Raw genomic sequence first — 19,382 nt, forward strand, 5'->3', positions numbered from 1 at the left:
AAAGTATTGTTCTTTAATCACCAGACAGCGGCGTTTCAGTCCTCTTATTGGAACTTTTCTCAAGTCCCAGCAAGAGGACTGAAACATCAATGTTTGGTAATTAAAGAACAATACTTTTGATCTACTTCTTTTGGGAGTGCCGTGGGATTTTTTATTTATCTAAACCAGAAAACAGAGTTGGACCAGCACCTCCAAAACAATGTAATAAAAGGGGTTCAGGTGCATGCTACCATGGCTGCAATGTAAATGCAAACAAGGACTATAAGTAGCAGCATACTGGCATGTGCAAACACACACGCAATCTGTCTGTCATTTATCTGCTATCTATCTATCGAAAATAAAGCATATTCAACCATATGTTCACATACAGTCTATGGCAGTTCATTCTGCTATTTGTGGACCTCTGGACTTGAGAAATGCCTAGTTAGAGAGAAAGATAGATAGATATGAGATAGATAATAGATAGATAGATAGATAGATAATAGATAGATAGATAGATAATAGATAGATAGATAGATAGATAGATAGATAGATAGATAGGAGATAATAGATAGATAGATAGATAGATAGATAGATAGATAGGAGATAGATATGAGATAGATAGATACATAGATAGATAGATACATAGATAGATAATAGAGATAGATATGAGATAGATAGATAGATAGATAGATAGATAGATAGATAGACAGATAGGAGATAGATAGATAGATAGATATATGAGAGATAGATAGATTTGATAGAGAGACAAGTTCTGTATCTTCTGGATGAAATGCTCCAGAACAGTTCTCACAGACTGATATATCCCCATCTTCTTCACTGCGGCCTGTCATCTCTGGTCAGACGTCCTCCATCAATGATTCCATCTATTGGTTTTGCTTAATAGAAATTGATTAACAGGAGGCCTGGACAGCAGTGAATCCTCGGAGGAGCACGGACTGCTTAAGGAAGGTGACAAATCCATGAATTATGTAAGAAGGGTTGCTATGGAGGTAGGCTATCTGTGTAGACACTGAGGAGCTGCAGGTGGGTCTTGGGTTCCCTTAGTGCTTTGCCTTTACTGGTGGTTGTTAAGGTATTAAGTTAATCAAAAGCCATGTGTCACATACCACCGGGGCCATCTGCAGATTAATAAGTACCAAGACGGACTCTCAAAGGCTCCTCCAAGGAGAGTGATCTGTCTCAGAGTTCACCAGGACTTGGCCAAGGAAGGTTCCTCAGATCCCCATAAGTGTTTTTGAAGCCTCAACTTTTGCTTATCGATGGTCGATGTGGAGGATTGATACATTGTTGGACTCTTTGAGGGACGTTTTTGAATTTTTGGTGATGTCTTCCAATGACATGGACACTCTTCTTTGATTGGAATATTGTGGATTTTGACGTGGCGGTGAGCATGGTGGTGAGGTTGTGGTCTGTACATTGTGTTTTTTTGAACTACTGACTGCGAAAGGTCGGGATGTACCAACGCAGAGGAGTGGAGGACGTCTTGGAAAAAGACCAGGGCAAGTGGGCTCTACTACGTAACATTAACCAAGCTCTGAAACCCAGCACGCTACTACCGGTGAGAGATCTAGTGTTACCATACCCGTGGGGTGCCACATGTGGGACGGGGGCGCCAATGGACCTGAGGTCTCTTATACTGGCCTTTGGTTTAAAAATGTTCCTATAATAAACAATCTGAAATGTTTTCTTAAAATTTTGTAAAATACATGAAGGGCCAGAATATAGCATGGACAAAAGGGGCCATTCCCAGAGTACCCCACCACAAGTGTGCCCATCACTTTTACATAATGATGCCGGTTTTATATAAGCCTATATAGTGTTCTCATTGGCACACTAGTCAGTACTGTTTTTGGCACTGTATTGCGATGTTAGGTATTTAATATCTCACACTATTATGTAGGGACTGTATGGCACTGCTATGTACTGTATTTAATGTGTGGTACTATTATGTGGGCGCTGTATATGTACAGTAGGTAATATTTAGGGCATTATTATGTAGGCACTGCTATGTACTGTATTTAATGTGTGGTACTATTATGTGGGCGCTGTAAATGTACAGTAGGTAATATGTAGGGCATTATTATGTAGGCGCTGTATATGTACAGTAGGTACTATGTATGGTATTATTATGTAGGCGCTGTATATGTACAGTAGGTACTATGTATGGTATTATTATGTAGGCGCTGTATATGTACAGTAGGTAATATGTATGGTATTATTGAGTAGGCGCTGTATATGTACAGTAGTTACTGTATGGTATTATTATGTAGGCGCTGTATATGTACAGTAGGTACTATGTATGGTATTATTATGTAGGCGCTGTATATGTACAGTAGGTAATATGTATGGTATTATTGAGTAGGCGCTGTATATGTACAGTAGTTACTGTATGGTATTATTATGTAGGCGCTGTATATGTACAGTAGGTAATATGTATGGTATTATTGAGTAGGCGCTGTATATGTACAGTAGTTACTGTATGGTATTATGTAGGGGCTGTATATGTACAGTAGGTAATATGTATGGTATTATTATGTAGGCGCTGTATATGTACAGTAGTTACTGTATGGTATTATGATGTAGGGGCTGTATATGTACAGTAGGTAATATGTATGGTATTGTGATGTAGGGACTGTATATGTACAGTAGTTACTGTATGGTATTATGATGTAGGGACTGTATATGTACAGTAGTTACTGTATGGTATTATGATGTAGGGACTGTATATGTACAGTAGTTACTGTATGGTATTATGATGTAGGGACTGTATATGTACAGTAGTTACTGTATGGTATTATTTAGGGACTGTATATGTACAGTAGTTACTGTATGGTATTATTTAGGGACTGTATATGTACAGTAGTTACTGTATGGTATTATTATGTAGGCGCTGTATATGTACAGTAGTTACTGTATGGTATTATGATGTAGGCGCTGTATATGTACAGTAGTTACTGTATGGTATTATGATGTAGGCGCTGTATATGTACAGTAGTTACTGTATGGTATTATGATGTAGGCGCTGTATATGTACAGTAGTTACTGTATGGTATTATGATGTAGGGACTGTATATGTACAGTAGTTACTGTATGGTATTATGATGTAGGGACTGTATATGTACAGTAGTTACTGTATGGTATTATTATGTAGGCGCTGTATATGTACAGTAGTTACTGTATGGTATTATGATGTAGGCGCTGTATATGTACAGTAGTTACTGTATGGTATTATGATGTAGGGACTGTATATGTACAGTAGTTACTGTATGGTATTATTATGTAGGGACTGTATATGTACAGTAGTTACTGTATGGTATTATGATGTAGGCGCTGTATATGTACAGTAGTTACTGTATGGTATTATGATGTAGGGACTGTATATGTACAGTAGTTACTGTATGGTATTATGATGTAGGGACTGTATATGTACAGTAGGTACTATGTATGGTATTATGATGTAGGGACTGTATATGTACAGTAGTTACTGTATGGTATTATGATGTAGGCGCTGTATATGTACAGTAGTTACTGTATGGTATTATGATGTAGGGACTGTATATGTACAGTAGTTACTGTATGGTATTATGATGTAGGGACTGTATATGTACAGTAGTTACTGTATGGTATTATGATGTAGGGACTGTATATGTACAGTAGTTACTGTATGGTATTATGATGTAGGGACTGTATATGTACAGTAGGTACTATGTATGGTATTATGATGTAGGGACTGTATATGTACAGTAGTTACTGTATGGTATTATGATGTAGGCGCTGTATATGTACAGTAGGTAATATGTAGGGTATTATGATGTAGGCGCTGTATATGTACAGTAGGTAATATGTAGGGTATTATGATGTAGGCGCTGTATATGTACAGTAGTTACTGTATGGTATTATGATGTAGGTGCTGTATGGCACTGCTATGTACTGTATTTAATAAGTGGTACTGTTATGCAGACACTGTATATGTACGCTATACAGCGGACAGGACTGCGCACGCATAAATTTGATTACAAATCCAGCGCATCAAAACTCCATGGCCTGTTCTCCTGGAGGAACACTACAAGAAATGGCTGATAACAGAGAACAGGGGCTGGCCGAGAAAAAAAATCTGCAATACCAGTTTTGGCAAACCTGTGTCAGTCCTGCTGTTGCGAGGCCTGAGGTTGTCAGGACATGATGGGAGTTGTTGTTGTATATTTTATTATACTACTTGGTGCCAGGGGAGAACCTACATGTTACATAATCACCTCTGGGCGACGGTAAGCAGTCGGTATACTTGCTCGTGTGTGCACTGTGGGTGCAAATATCCGGGAGATATTCTCAAAAGAAAACCACAACCTTTTACTCTTAAAGAGCATAACAAAGAAAAAGTGCCGCCACCTCCTATACCAAACAACAGCACAAACATACTCCCTGGTGACTCCATGGCATCCTGCCCACATCACAGTGATCAGCTAGGTGTGGGTGCCTCTGCAGTGTCCTGTCCCTGCGCCCTCCATGGCATAATAGGGGGTTGTTCACATCACCCTTATGGATTCCGTTATTGTTTTCCGTTATAACATGGTTAAAACGAAAAATAACGGAATCCATAAGACGGAAGTCAAAATGGAAGCCTTTAAGAGACATTCCGTTTTGATCCTTCATAATACAGGTCTATGGGCAGCATGATGGATCCGTCCTGGTTTCCATTAGGCCTCTTTCACACAACCGTTTTTTTTTTTTCATTTAGGCCTCATCCACACGACCGTTTTTTTTGTGGTCCGCAAAAATGGGTCCCGTAGTTCCGTGATCCGTGTCCGTTTTTTCTTCATGGGTGGCCGCACACTGGCCACCCATGAAATTAATACAGCAGAGGGAGGGAGGGGGGTTTCACTGGCCACCAATGAAATTTAAACTGGGGAGCGAGGGGGGTCTGCCTCCTGCTGCCTGGCAGCACCTGATCTCTTACAGGGGGCTATGATACGCACAATTAGGGGTTAATTGTGCGGATCACAGCCCCCTATAAGAGGTCGGGTGCTGCCAGGCAGCAGGGGGCAGTCATGTACACAGTTCGTAGTATATTCTCACTTGAAGCATCCCCATCACCATGGGAACGCCTCTGTGTTAGAATATACTGTCGGATCTGAGTTTTTACGAAGTGAAAACTTAGATCTGAAAAAGCTTTTATGCAGACGGATCTTCGGATCCGTCTGTATGAAGGTAGCCTACGGACACGGATCACTGACGCGGATGACAATCTTGTGTGCATCCGTGTTTTTTCACGGACCCATTGACTTGAATGGGTCCATGAACCGTTGTCCGTCAAAAAAATAGGACAGGTCATATTTTTTTGACGGATGGGAAACACGGATCACGGCCGCGGATGAACAATGGTGCATTTTCTGAGTTTTCAACGGACCCATTGAAAGTCAATGGGTCCGCAGAAAATCACGGAAAACGGAAAAACCGACACGGATGCACACAACGGTCGTGTGCATGAGGCCTTACGGGCCGTTTTTTGTGTTCCGTATACGGTCTGTATACGGAACCATTCATTCAATGGTTCCGTAAAAAAAACGGAATGTGCTTGTATGCATTACGTTTTCGGTAATTCCGTTGTTCCGTTCCGTTGAAAGATAGAACATGTCCTATTATTGCGGAAACCAAAAACAGAACAACAGATCCGTGCAAAACAGACTGCAAAACACTAAAAAAGCCATACGGTCGTGTAAAAGAGGCCTTAAGCAGGAGTCCAGTCCTGCATAACAGAAAACCAGGACGGATCCGTTATGCTGCCCATAGAATTGTATTATGACGGAAAGCAAAACGGAAGTCTTTAACCCTTTAAGGGCATGTACGGCGGAAGTCCGATCCCCAAACATGGCATCCACTCGCATGTGCAGCAGGCGCCATTTTAAATAGCAGAGACCCACGGCACATGTATGCGATTAGCCATAAGGCTGATCGCATACATTTTCCCTTTCAGCTGCCGTGGTCAAATGTGACCACGGCATCTGCGCAGTCCGGAAGCAGAAGTCGCGCACTTCCGCTCTGGTACAGCGTTCCCCGGCTGAGATCGGGGAACCTGTTACATTGATCTAATAGGCTGAAGCCTCAAGCAGGCTTCGGTGCCTATTAGATGACTATACCTATACAGACCACTAGGTGGCAGCATTGTATTGGTATAGTGCAAATGAAGTGTTCAATGGTGTCTTTATAGAAATCAATGAACACAATAGGCAATCTAATGATTGGCAGTTATTGTCACCCAAGGTGACTTAAAAAAAGTAAAAAAAAAAAAAAGTTTTTGCAAATATATATATATAAAAAATAAATAAAAATTCAATTCATAGTAACATAGTAACATAGTACATAAGGCCAAAAAAGACATTTGTCCATCCATTTCGGCCTGTTATCCTGCAAGTTGATCCAGAGGAAGGCAAAAAAAAAATAAAAATCCTGTGAGGTAGAAGCCAATTTTCTCCACTTTAGGGGAATATAAACTTCCTTCCCGACTCCAATCAGGCATCAGAATAACTCCCTGGATCAGCGACCCCTCTCTAGTAGCTATAGCCTGTAATATTATTACGCTCCAGAAATACATCCAGGCCCCTCCTGAATTCCTTTATTGTACTCACCATCACCACCTCCTCAGGCAGAGAGCTCCATAGTCTCACTGCTCTTACCGTAAAGAATCCTCTTCTATGTCTGTGTACAAACCTTCTTTCCTCCAGACGCAGAGGATGTCCCCTCGTCACAGTCACAGTCCTGGGGATAAATAGATGATGGGAGTGATCTCTGTACTGACCCCTGATATATTTATACATAGTAATTAGATCTCCCCTCAGTCGTCTTTTTTCTAAAGTGAATAACCCTAATTTTGATAATCTTTCAGGGTACTGTAGTTGCCCCATTCCAGTTATTACTTTAGTTGCCCTCCTCTGGACCCTCTCCAGCTCTGCTATGTCTGCCTTGGTCACAGGAGCCCAGAACTGTACACAGTACTCCATGTGTGGTCTGACTAATGATGTGTAAAGTGGTAGGACTATGTTCTCATCACCGGCATCTATGCCCCTTCTGATGCAACCCATTATCTTATTGGCCTTGGCAGCAGCTGCCTGACACTGGTTTTTGCAGCTTAGTTTGCTGTTTATTAAAATTCCTAGGTCCTTTTCCATGTCAGTGTTACCGAGTGTTTTACCATTTAGTATGTACGGGTGACTTGCATTATTCCTTCCCATGTACATAACTTTACATTTGTCAGTGTTAAACCTCATCTGCCACTTCTCTGCCCAAGCCTCCAATCTATCCAGATCCCTCTGTAGTAGTATACTGTCATCTGTAATATATATATATATACAGTATACTGTCCTCTGTAGTATATATATATAGTATACTGTCCTCTGTAGTATATATACACAGTACACTGTCCTCTGTAGTATATATATACAGTATAATGTCCGCTGTAGTATATATACAGTATACTGTCCTCATCAGTGTAAATTACTTTACACAGTTTAGTGTCATCTGCGAAAATTGATACTTTACTGTGCAAGCCTTCTACAAGATCAATAATAAATATATTGAAGAGAATAGGGCCCAATACTGACCCCTGAGGTACTCCACTAGTGACAGTGACCCGATCTGAGTGTGTACCATTAATAACCACCCTTCTGTTTTCTATCCCTCAGCCGGTTACTTACCCACATACAGACGTTTTCTCCCAGTCCGAGCATTCTCATTTTATATACTAACCTTTTATGCTGTACAGTGTCAGATGCTTTGGAGAAGTCCAGATATACGACATCCATTAATTCGCCGCTGTCAAGTCTAGAACTTACCTCCTCATAGAAACTGATTAAATTAGTCTGACAGGACCGATCCCTCACGAAGCCATGCTGATATGGCGTTATCTGCTTATTTCTGTTGAGATGCTCTAATATAGCTTCCCTTACGTCCTACCAGCAGCACAGATGGGGTTAACTGCCCCCCGTGGACTGGTAGGACCGGCGGAATTTTTAATGAGCCCAAAGACCTAAACCAATAAAAGAACTCCAGCTCCCTTAAAGGGAGGGGTTCATCCCCCAGCCCACCGTGTTTTTTTCTGTCCTTTGGACAGGTGGACTGGCGAGTCTTCTCCCTGGTTTATTTATTTTAGACAGGGGGTTTGGGACGTTAACATGTGACCTGAAAAGGTCTCCTTTAGTCCCTTATGGAGATGCGCTTATTTTTTGCGCCCCATTGCAGTGTGGTTTCACATGCTCACATGTCCCTCCGTCTTCTCCCCTGCTATAGCCGGCAGCGCTCCGCTGAGAAAGTTTGCCTGGGCGCCGCCATAACCGGAAGTGACGCGGCCCTAGCCGCGACGGCACTTCCGGTTTCCCCGGCGTCTGCCGAATGGGTTTTTCGGCCGTTGTTTCTCTTGCGCAGGGGGGAATAGGTGATGTGGGGGAAACTCTCACTTAGGCTTTGGCCTTCTTTCCCCTTTTTTTAACAAGGGAAGGCTGTTTTGTATAGCTGTTTCAGGGGGAGGTTTAGCCCTGAGCTTCACCACTCCCCTGGGCGGAGCTATCCTATTTAAGCTCCCTGATTCCCTCACTCGGTCTCTGGTTGCGCTGCTTTAACAAGCTAGCTCCAGAGTCTCCTGTCATTTGTGAGACATTGCCTTCAGACCGGTCTTTTTTTGCTTTAACAGCTATCTTTGTTCTCTCCTCTGGTTCGTGCTAAAAATCTGGGAGGTTTTTTCTTTTATTTCAATTTTTTATGATGTTTAAATTCCTCTCCTTTTGTTTCCTTGTAGCTATGGCCTCTCCTGCAGAGCCCGATCAGCCACGGAAATCAGCCACCAAGAGGAGACACCTGGCTTGCTATGATTGCAATACGCCTCTTGAGGACAGCTGCCCATTTTCCAGATGTAACAGCTGTCGTTCCGCCACTGCTACAGAGCCTTCAATGCAGGATATGTACCAGTGGGCTAAGACTTATGTCGACGACTCCATCAAGGGGGTCGTAAGTCTCCTTAACGAGAGACTACCCGTTCCCTCCCAGATACCTATGGAGGTGCCCGCCCCCACCGATAGGCCTATGCCCCTTTCTGTGGGGTCATCTTCCTCGGATGAGGAAGAAGCAACTTCTGGCTTCTTTCCACCGGAAAAGACCCAGAAGCTTCTAAGGTCCATCAGGTCGGGGGACCATGATGTTGACGTAGGGGAGTCTTCCGATCCCGCCTGCCGGACCCAGCGGGTCTTCAGGGCAGATGAGACCCCTCTCTCTGTGATGCGCACGGAGTGGAAAAAGCCAGAAAAAGGCCCAGTCCTTACCAGGAAGTTCAAACTAATGTTTCCTATGGCTATACCATTAGTGGAATCATGGGGTTCCATTCCTAAGGTGGACATGGCGATTGCCAAGTTGTCCAGGCGCACTCTGGTCCCTGCAGATGATGGGTCTAGCCTGCAGGACCCCCTAGATAGGAGGGCAGAGTGCACCCTCAGAAGAGGTTACTCGGCGGCCGCAGCCTCGGCCTCGACTTCTATTGCTGCCACAGAGGTCTCCTCCTTCCTCAGAACCAAGCTGAACCAGATCCAGACGGATGTTGACCAGAGTGTCTCTCGGGACGATATCCTCGCTGCCTTTAAGTCCGTCAACCTAGCCATGGATTTTCTCTGTGACACAGCCCAACTCCAATTAAAGTTGGCGGCCAAGACTATGGCTTTAGTGTCTGCCGCCAGGAGACCTCTGTGGCTCAAACCTTGGAACGCGGATAACGCGTCCAAATACAACCTCTGTGGGCTCCCCTTTGAACCGAACCGTCTGTTCGGATCTGAGCTAGACACCATTATGGAGGGTCTATCAGACAAAAAGGGGAAGAGCCTTCCCCAACAGCCCTTTCGAGGCAGGGGAAGACAAGCCCGCGGAGGCCGACCAGGACAGCAGGGACGTAAGGATTGGGGGGGGGGGGCCGCCTAGAAAGTTCTCTAGGCGTTCCCGCAAACCCACCAGGGAGGCAAAGCCCTCCTGACTATGGGCCTCTCAGAGGCTCTTGGATAAACCCTGCTATCCCTGCCGTTACGCCTCTGGATTTTCCCGTACCCCTCCCCCACCTTTCTGTGGGGGGGCGTCTTCTTCACTTCAGCCACGTATGGGCCCAGGAAATCCGGGACCCTTGGGTCCAAAATATAGTAGCCGTCGGCTATCTAATAGACCTTATTTCTCCCCCCCCCCCCCCCCCCCAGGAAGATTCATTGCCACACGCAGTTTTTTGCCAACCAGGCAAAGGGTCTTGGAAGCCTATATCCAAGACTACCTTTCCAAGGGAGCCCTGGAGGAGGTACCGGCAGGGGAGAAGGGTCTAGGGATTTATTCTCCAGTTTTCCTGGTACCCAAAAAGACAGGAGATCTTCGGATGATTATAGATTTGAGATTTCTCAATCGTTTCATAAGGAGGACCAGGTTCCGCATGGAAACCATAAGGTCAGTCAGCCACCTCCTCAACCCTGGGGATGTGATGGCTACTCTGGACCTCAAAGATGCTTACCTCCACATCCCGATCCATCCTTCCTCCCGGAAGTTTCTCAGGATCGCGGTCCAGATATCAGGAGTGTGCAAACATTTCCAGTTTGCCGCCCTTCCCTTCGGAATCTCGTCTGCCCCCCTGATCTTCACCAAGGTGGTAGTATCGGTTGTGGCAGCATTGAGACTCCAAGGTCTGACCATTGTCCCTTACCTGGACGACTGGCTTCTTCTAGCCCCTTCTGTCCCTCTACTTTCCCACCATCTTCATGTCGCAATTTCTTTTCTGCTCTGCCTAGGCTGGATGGTCAACTGGTCGAAGTCGAACGTGAGCCCTTCGACTTCTATCCATTATCTGGGATTCATAATCGACTCTCTGCAGATGTCCCTCCAGTTGACACCGGAAAGAAGAATGCGGATTCAGGACCTAGCAAGGTTCCTTTACGTACCACGACGAGTCTCCATACGGACCCTCATGAAGATGGTGGGGCTCATGTCAGCGGCTGCGGATGCAGTCCCTTGGGCTTTATGGCACCTCCGACCTCTTCAATCGGAGGTCTTAAGCAAATGGAACGGCAGCCCCAAGGGGCTAGATTCCCTGTGCTCCCTATCCAACCAATCCCGGAATTCCCTCAGATGGTGGTTCCATCTACCAGAAGGGAAGTCTATGACCCAACCAGCTTGGCTCATATTGACCACGGACGCGTCCCTTGTAGGCTGGGGCGCTCATCTAGACGGGTCCCCAGTTCGGGGATCCTGGTCTCCTCAGGAGCGGCTTCTTTCTTCAAACCTCCGCGAGATGCGTGCTATCCGGCTAGCCCTCCTTCACTTCGCCCCTCGGATTCGGGGCAAAGCAGTGAAAGTCCAGTCAGACAATATGACTGCCGTGCTTTATATAAACAAGCAGGGAGGCACAAGATCCGTACCCCTTCTTTTAGAGATTGGGGTAATTCTTCGGTGGGCAGAGCTGAACCTATCCCATCTATCCGCCACTCACATCAAAGGCTCCCTCAATGTCATCGCGGACCGCCTAAGTCGCGGCCTACCGACCATGGAATGGTCATTACATCCGGAGATCTTCAAACAATTAGTCCTCAGGTGGGGGATGCCAGAGGTGGATCTCATGGCAACCAAGTTCAACGCCAAGGTACAGAGGTTCTGTTCCCTTTACAGGGAGGACAACCCCCTGGCGATAGATGCTCTGACAATACCGTGGAGGTTCAGGCTGGCGTACATCTTCCCTCCCTTTTCCATGATCCCGAGGGTATTGATGAAAATCCGTCAGGATCAGGCCTCGGTTATAGCCATCATACCGTATTGGCCCAGGAGATCCTGGTTTACCCAGCTCATTCAGATGAGTCGGGGACAATATTGGAGACTCCCCCCGGAGCAGACCCTGGTGTCGTGGGACACTCATCTCTGCCCAGATCTGCACAGATTCAACATGACAGCCTGGAGGTTGACCAGTCCCTTCCCAGAGTAGAAGGGCTCTCTGAGTCGGTCCTGAGAACATTATCGCATTCCAGAGCAGAGTCTACCAAAAAGGCCTACTCCCGGATTATGAGGATCTTCACCTCTTGTTGTAGCTCCAATCAGGTGGCGTCTGCAGATCCGCCCCCCGCAGCGATCCTACAGTTCCTTCAGGATGGGATAGACAGAGGTCTCTCCCCTTCTACCCTGAAGGTCCAAGTGTTTGCCATCTCGGCCTGTCTTAACAGACCATATTCTCGGGACCCGCTCATCAAGCGCTTCCTTAAAGGAGCGGAAAGATTGAAGCCTACAATACTGAGACCCGTTCCTCAATGGGATTTGTCAGTTGTTCTTAGGGGGCTAGCATCTCCCCCCTTTGAACCCTTGGAGGAGGCAAGTTTTAAACTCTTAACACTTAAGATGGTTTTTCTTCTGGCCATAACTTCGGCCAAAAGAGTTTCGGAGCTTCAAGCTTTCTCCGCGTTATACCCTTATACCATGTTTTTACAAGATAGGGTCCTTTTGAAATTTCTACCTTACTTTAGACCTAAGGTTTCTACCTTTCAAAATATTAATCAGGTAGTCTCTCTTCCTGTATTACTCTCTGCCTCCTCCCCCAGATGCTCCAGTCCGACATCCACTGGACATAGCTAGATGCCTTCAGATCTATGTGGATAGATCCAAAGAGTTCAGGATGGATGAAAATCTCTTTATCCTGTTTGCCGGTAAGTCAAAAGGCCGTAAAGCGTCTAAGACGACCATTAGTCGCTGGGTTAAGGAAGCCATTAGGGAAGCCTTCATTTCCCAAGCCTTAGATCCTCCGGAGTTTGTGAGGGCCCATTCTACAAGGGCCGTAGCTACCTCTGTGGCGGAGAGAAATCTTCTCCCCCTAGAGTTGATCTGCAAGGCAGCTTCCTGGAGCTCGGAGTCTACCTTCATCTCCCATTATAGGATCGATGCTAGGATATCTGAGTTCTCGGCCTTTGGGCAGACAGTCCTTACTTCTGCCGAGGACCCTCCCTAGGGGATTCTTCTTGCTATCTCTCCATCTGTGCTGCTGGTAGGACGTAAGGGAATCGTTAATTTCTAACGATAATTTGTTTTCCCTTAGTCCTAACAGCAGCACACAAATTTCCCGCCCTAAAGTACTTTTTTTCTTGTAACATACACGGTGGGCTGGGGGATGAACCCCTCCCTTTAAGGGAGCTGGAGTTCTTTTATTGGTTTAGGTCTTTGGGCTCATTAAAAATTCCGCCGGTCCTACCAGTCCACGGGGGGCAGTTAACCCCATCTGTGCTGCTGTTAGGACTAAGGGAAAACAAATTATCGTTAGAAATTAACGAATCTCTCAGAAAACCTTCAAACTGTTTACCCACAACAGATGTTAAACTTACCGGCCTATAGTTTCCAGGCTCTGTTTTTGGCCCCTTTTTGAATATTGGCACCACATATGCCATGCGCCAATCCTGTGGGACATTCCCTGTCAGTATAGAGTCTGCAAATATCAGAAATAAGGGTCTGGCTATGACGTTACTTAATTCCCTTAGGATACGGGGGTGTATGCCATCCGGTCCTGGCTATTTGTCTATTTTAATCTTTTTAAGTTGCTGATGTACTTCTTCCTGGGTCAGACAGGACACTTTTAATGGGGAATTTATTTCAACATTCGGCATGTCATCTGACAGTTTCTTTTCCTCAGTGAATACATTGGAGAAAAAAATATTTAACAGCTTTGCTTTCTCCTCATCGCTCTCTGCGACTTCCCCCTCATTACTCTTTAAAGGGCCGACACCTTCAGATTTATACTTTTTAACATTTATATAATTGAAGAACATTTTAGGGTTAGTTTTACTCTCTTTGGCAATTAATCTCTCGGTCTCTAGTTTGGCCGCTTTTATTTGTTTTTTACATGTTCTATTTTTTTCCTTATAGTTTTTCAGTGCTTCTTCGCTCCCCTCCTGTTTTAGTGTTTTATATGCTTTCTTTTTGTCATTTATTGCTTTCTTTACAGTTCTATTTATCCACATTGGTTTCTTTTTGTTCCTTAACCTTTTATTCCCATACGGTATGTACCTCTCACAATGAGATTTTAGGATGTTTTTAAAGATATCCCATTTTGTGGCTGTATTTTTATTTTTGAGGACTTTGTCCCAGTTAGTTTGGCCTATGGCCTCTCTTAGTTGGCTAAATTTAGCTTTTTTGAAGTTTGGTATTTTTTTTCACCCCCCTTTCCTTAAAATAAAAATACTTAAACAATAAAAAAATGAGCATCATGGGCATCGCCACATGCGAAAATGCCCATACTATTAAAATATAACAATATTAATGGCATACGGCAAATGGCGTAACGGGAATAAAAATGAAAAACAGCCAATTTGCCATTTTTTGTCACTTCAACTACCCAATAATTTTTTAATAAAAAGTGAGCAAAAAGTTGCACACACTTCACTTGGTATCACTGAAAAGAACATATCGTCCCGCAAAAAATAAGCCCTCACACAGCTCTGTACACATAACTACATAAAAGTTATAGGGGTCAGAAAATGGTTCTAAAAAAAAAATTTCCTCAAAGGTTATAAAAATAATTCAGTATTAAAACGCAAGAAAAATTATACAAGTGTGGTATCCTTGTAACCGTACTTACCTGGAGAATAAAGATAACAGGTAAATTTTACTGCATGGTGTACGGTGTAAAATAAAAAATAAAAACCTTTGTCAGAATTGCATTTTTTCCCAATTCTACCCCATTTGGATTTTTTTTTGCGCTTCCCACTACATGGTATGCAACCATAAATGGCGCCATTAGAAACTACAACTTATACCGCAAACATAAGCCCTCATAGTCCTAAGGACTATGGGAAGGCGGGGAGTGAAAAACGAAAACGCAAAAATGGAAAATCCCAGGGTCCTTAAGGGGTTAAGAGGCATTCCGTTTTGCTTTCTGTCATAATAGAAGTCTATGGGATTCATAATGGTTTCCTTTATGCAGAACGGAAAAAAAGTCCTGTGAAAAAACAATAATGGAATCCCATAATGGTGATGTGAAGAAGCCCTTAGGCTCCATTCACACGTCCGCAAAATGGGTCCGCATCCGTTCGGCAATTTTGCGGAACGGGTGCGGACCCATTCATTCTCTATGGGGACTGAATGGATGCGGACAGCACACAGTGTGCTGTCTGCATCCGCAATTGCGGAGCGCGGCCCCGATCTTCGGGTCCGCAGCTCCGCAAAAGATAGAACATGTCCTATTCTTGTCCGCAGCTGCGGACAAGAATAGGCATTTCTATAGGGGTGCCGGGCGGGTGTGTTGTGGATCCGCAATTTGCGGGTCCGCAACACACCACGGACATGTGAATGGAGCCTTAGCCGTCCTTGTAGCTACTTTTCTGCATCCTTTGTGATTCATGTGTTTCCAGTGATCCATTTGTTTAGAGTGCTACCCCTGATGATCTGATGATTTAGTGTTCTGCCCCTTTTAATCTATTGGTGATCTGATAATTTAGTGTTCTACTCTTTTGATCCACTTGATCTTTTTGATCTCAAGAGATCTAATGTGATGTCCTCAGTGATCCATTTGGTTAGAGTGCTACCCCTGATGACCTGGTGATCCAGTACTTTAGAGTGCTACCCAAATTCATTTACAGTAGTGTCCTATCCCTGGTGACCCACTAGTTTACAGCACTACCCCTGGTGATCTAGTGATTCAGTGCCCTGTCCCTGGTGACCCACTAGTTTACAGTACTACCCCTGGTGATCTAGTGATTTATTATCCTGTCCCTGGTGACCCACTAGTTTCCAGTACTACCCCTGGTGATATGGTGATTTAGCGTCCTGTCCCTGGTGACCCACTAATTTACAGTACTACCCCTAGTGTTCTAGTGAATTAGCATCCTGTCCCTGGTGACCCATTCGCTTACAGTACTACCCCTAGTGATTTAGTGTCCTGTTCCTGGTGACCCACTAGGAGTACCCCTGGTAATCTAGTGGTTTAGCACCCTTCCCCTTGTGACCCACTAGTTTCCAGTACTGCCCCTGGTGATCTAGTGAATTAGTGCCCTGTCCATGGTAACCCACTAGTTTCCAGTACTACCCTGGTGATCTACTATCCTGTCCCTGGTGACACACTAGTTTACAGTACTACTCCTGGTGATCTAGTGATTTAATGTCCTGTCAATGGTGACCCACTAGTTTCCAGTACTACCCCTGGTGATATAGTGATTTAGCGTCCTGTCCCTGGTGACCCACTAATTTACAGTACTACCCCTAGTGTTCTAGTGAATTAGCATCCTGTCCCTGGTGACCCATTCGCGTACAGTACTACCCCTAGTGATTTAGTGTCCTGTTCCTGGTGACCCACTAGGACTACCCCTGGTAATCTAGTGATTTAGCATCCTGTCTCTGGTGACCCACTAGTTTCCAGTACTACCCCTGGTGATCTAGTGATTTAGTGCCCTGTCCCTGGTGACCCACTAGTTTACAGTACTACTCCTGGTGATCTAGTGATTTATTGACCTGTCCCTGGTGACCCACTAGTTTACAGTACTACCACTGGTGATCTAGTGATTTATTGTCCTGTCTTTGGTGATCCACTAGTTTCCAGTACTACCCTGGTGATCTAGTGTCCTGTCCTTGGTGACCCACTAGTTTACAGTACTGCCCCTGGTGATCTAGGTATTTAGTGCCCTGTCCATGGTAACCCACTAGTTTCCAGTGCTACCCTGGTGATCTAGTGTCCTGTCCCTGGTGACCCACTAGTTTCCAGTACTACCCCTGGTGATCTAGTGATTTAGCATCCTGTCCCTGGGGACCCACTAGTTTCCAGTACTACCCCTGATGATTTAGTGTCCTGTCCCTGGTGACCCATCAGTTTACAGTACTAGTCCTGTCCCTGGTGACCCATTAGTTTCCAGTACTACCCCTGGTGATCTAGTGATTTATTGTCCTGTCCCTGGTGACCCACTAGTTTCCAGTACTACCCCTGGTGATTTAGCATCCTGTCCCTGGGGACCCACTAGTTTCCAGTACTACCCCTGATGATTTAGTGTCCTGTCCATGGTGACCCATTAGTTTACAGTACTACCCCTAGTGATCTAGTGATTTTTTGTCCTGTCCCTGGTGATCTATTAGTTTACAGAACTACTCCTGGTGATATAGTGATTTATTGTCCTGTCCCTGGTGACCCACTAGTTTCCAGTACTACCCCTGGTGATCTAGTGATTTATTGTCCTGTCCCTGGTGACCCACTAGTTTCCATTACTACCCCTGGTGATCTAGTGATTTAGTGTCCTGTCCCTGGTGACCCACTAGTCTCCAGTACTACCCCTGGCGATCTAGTGATTTAGCATCCTGTCCCTGGGGACCCACTTGTTTCCAGTACTACCCCTGATGATTTAGTGTCCTGTCCCTGGGGACCCACTAGTTTCCAGTACTACCCCTGGTGATCTTATGATTTATTGTCCTGTCCCTGGTGACCTATTAGTTTACAGAACTACTCCTGGTGATATAGTAATTTATTGTCCTGTCTCTGGTGACCTATTACTTTCCAGTACTACCTCTGGTGATCTAGTGATTTATTGTCCTGTCCATGGAGACCAACTAGTTTACAGTACTTCTCCTGGTGATTTAGCGTTCTGTCCCTGGTGACCCACTAGTTTCCAGTACTACCCCTGATGATTTAATGTCCTGTCCCTGGTGACCCATTAGTTTACAGTACTACCCCTGGTGATCTAGTGATTAATTGTCCTGTCCCTTGTGACCTATTAGTTTACAGAACTACCCCTGGTGATCTAGTGATTTATTGTCCTGTCCCTGGTGAGCCACTAGTTTCCAGTACTACCCCTGGTTATCTAGAGATTTAGTGCCCTGTCTCTGGTGACACACTTATTTACAGTACTACCCCTAGTGATCTAGTGTTGTACTGTCCTGTCCATGGTAAACCAATATTTTCCAGAACTACCCCTGGTGATATAATGATTTAGTGCCCTGTCCCTGGTGACCCACTAGTTTATAGTACTACCCCTGCATCTGTGCAGTCTGGAAGCAGAAGTCGCGCACTTCCGCTCTGGTAACAGCGTTCCCCGGCTGAGATCGGGGAACCTGTTACATTGATCTAATAGGCTGAAGCCTCAAGCAGGCTTCGGTGCCTATTAGATGACTATGCCAATACAGACCACTAGGTGGCAGCATTGTATTGGTATAGTGCAAATTAAGTGTTCAATGGTGTCTATATAGACATCAATGGACACAATAGGCAATCTAATGATTGCCAGTTATTGTCACCAAGGTGACTTAAAAAAAGTAAAAAAAAAAGTAAAAAAAAGTTTTTGCAAATATAAAAAAAAAAGTTCAAATCACCCCCCTTTCCTTACAATAAAAATAAAAATACTGAAACAATAAAAAAAATAAACATCATGGGCATCGCCACATGCAAAAATGCCCATACTATTAAAATATAACAATATTAATAGCATACAGCAAATGGCGTAACGGGAATAAAAATAAAAACAGCGATATTACCATTTTTTTGTCACTTCAACTACCCAATAATATTTTAATAAAAAGTGAGCAAAAAGTCGCACACACTTCAAATTGGTATCACTAAAAAGAACAGATCGTCCCGCAAAAGTAAGCCCTCACACAGCTCTGTACACATAACTACAAAAAAGTTATAGGGGTCAGAATATGGTTATAAAAAATAATAATTTTCCTCAAAGGTTTTAATTTTTTTTCAGTATTAAAACGCAAGAAAAATTATACAAGTGTGGTATCCTTGTAACCGTACTGACCTGGAGAATGAAGATAACAGGTAAATTTTACCACATGGTGTACGGTGTAAAAAATTAAAATAAAAACCTTTGTCAGAATTGCATTTTTTCCAAATTCTACCCTATTTGGAATTTTTTTTGCGCTTCCCAATACATGGTATGCAACCATAAATGGAGCCATTAGAAACTACAACTTGTCCCGCAAAAAATATGTGAGAAAAATATGCCAAAAAGTGGCAAAACAAAACATAATAAATTCCCCCTTTAGTGTCCTGTTTTTGTTGATTCACTGCTTTATAGTACTTTCCCAACTGAGCTAGCGTCCAGTGGTCCATTTGTTGAGAGCACTAGTCCTGGTAGTCTCAGGGGCATAACTACGATAGCGGCAGACCATGCGACTGCTATGGGGCTCAGGGCAAAAGGGGGCCGAGTCTTAGTTGGGATTATCTCCTCTTCTACTGGTGGTGAAAATTTGGTCAGGACTCTACCCTCTAAGGCCTCTTTCACACGACCGTATGGCTTTTTCAGTGTTTTGCAGTCCGTTTTTTCCGGATCCCTTGTTCCGTTTTTTGTTTCCGTTGTGTTTCTGTTTTGGTTCCGCTGTTCCGTTCCGTTTTTCCGTATGGCCTATACAGTATACAGTAATTACAC

At 44.3% G+C, this 19,382-nt stretch overlaps 1 protein-coding gene across 2 annotated transcripts in view; it reads left to right on the top strand.

The window, feature by feature from the left end:
- Window positions 1-1,209: 1,209 nt before the first annotated feature.
- Window positions 1,210-19,382, top strand: part of MYO7A (myosin VIIA) — a 148,371-nt gene continuing 130,198 nt past the window's right edge. For both annotated transcript variants that reach the window (XM_044284681.1, XM_044284682.1), the window contains exon 1: window positions 1,210-1,561. In XM_044284681.1, coding sequence (XP_044140616.1) covers window positions 1,457-1,561 — 105 coding nt within the window. In that variant the 5' untranslated portion in view covers window positions 1,210-1,456. The remainder of the gene's footprint in view (window positions 1,562-19,382) is intronic.

Source organism: Bufo gargarizans, chromosome 3 (genome assembly GCF_014858855.1).
Source record: "Bufo gargarizans isolate SCDJY-AF-19 chromosome 3, ASM1485885v1, whole genome shotgun sequence".
Classification (NCBI taxonomy): domain Eukaryota; kingdom Metazoa; phylum Chordata; class Amphibia; order Anura; family Bufonidae; genus Bufo; species Bufo gargarizans.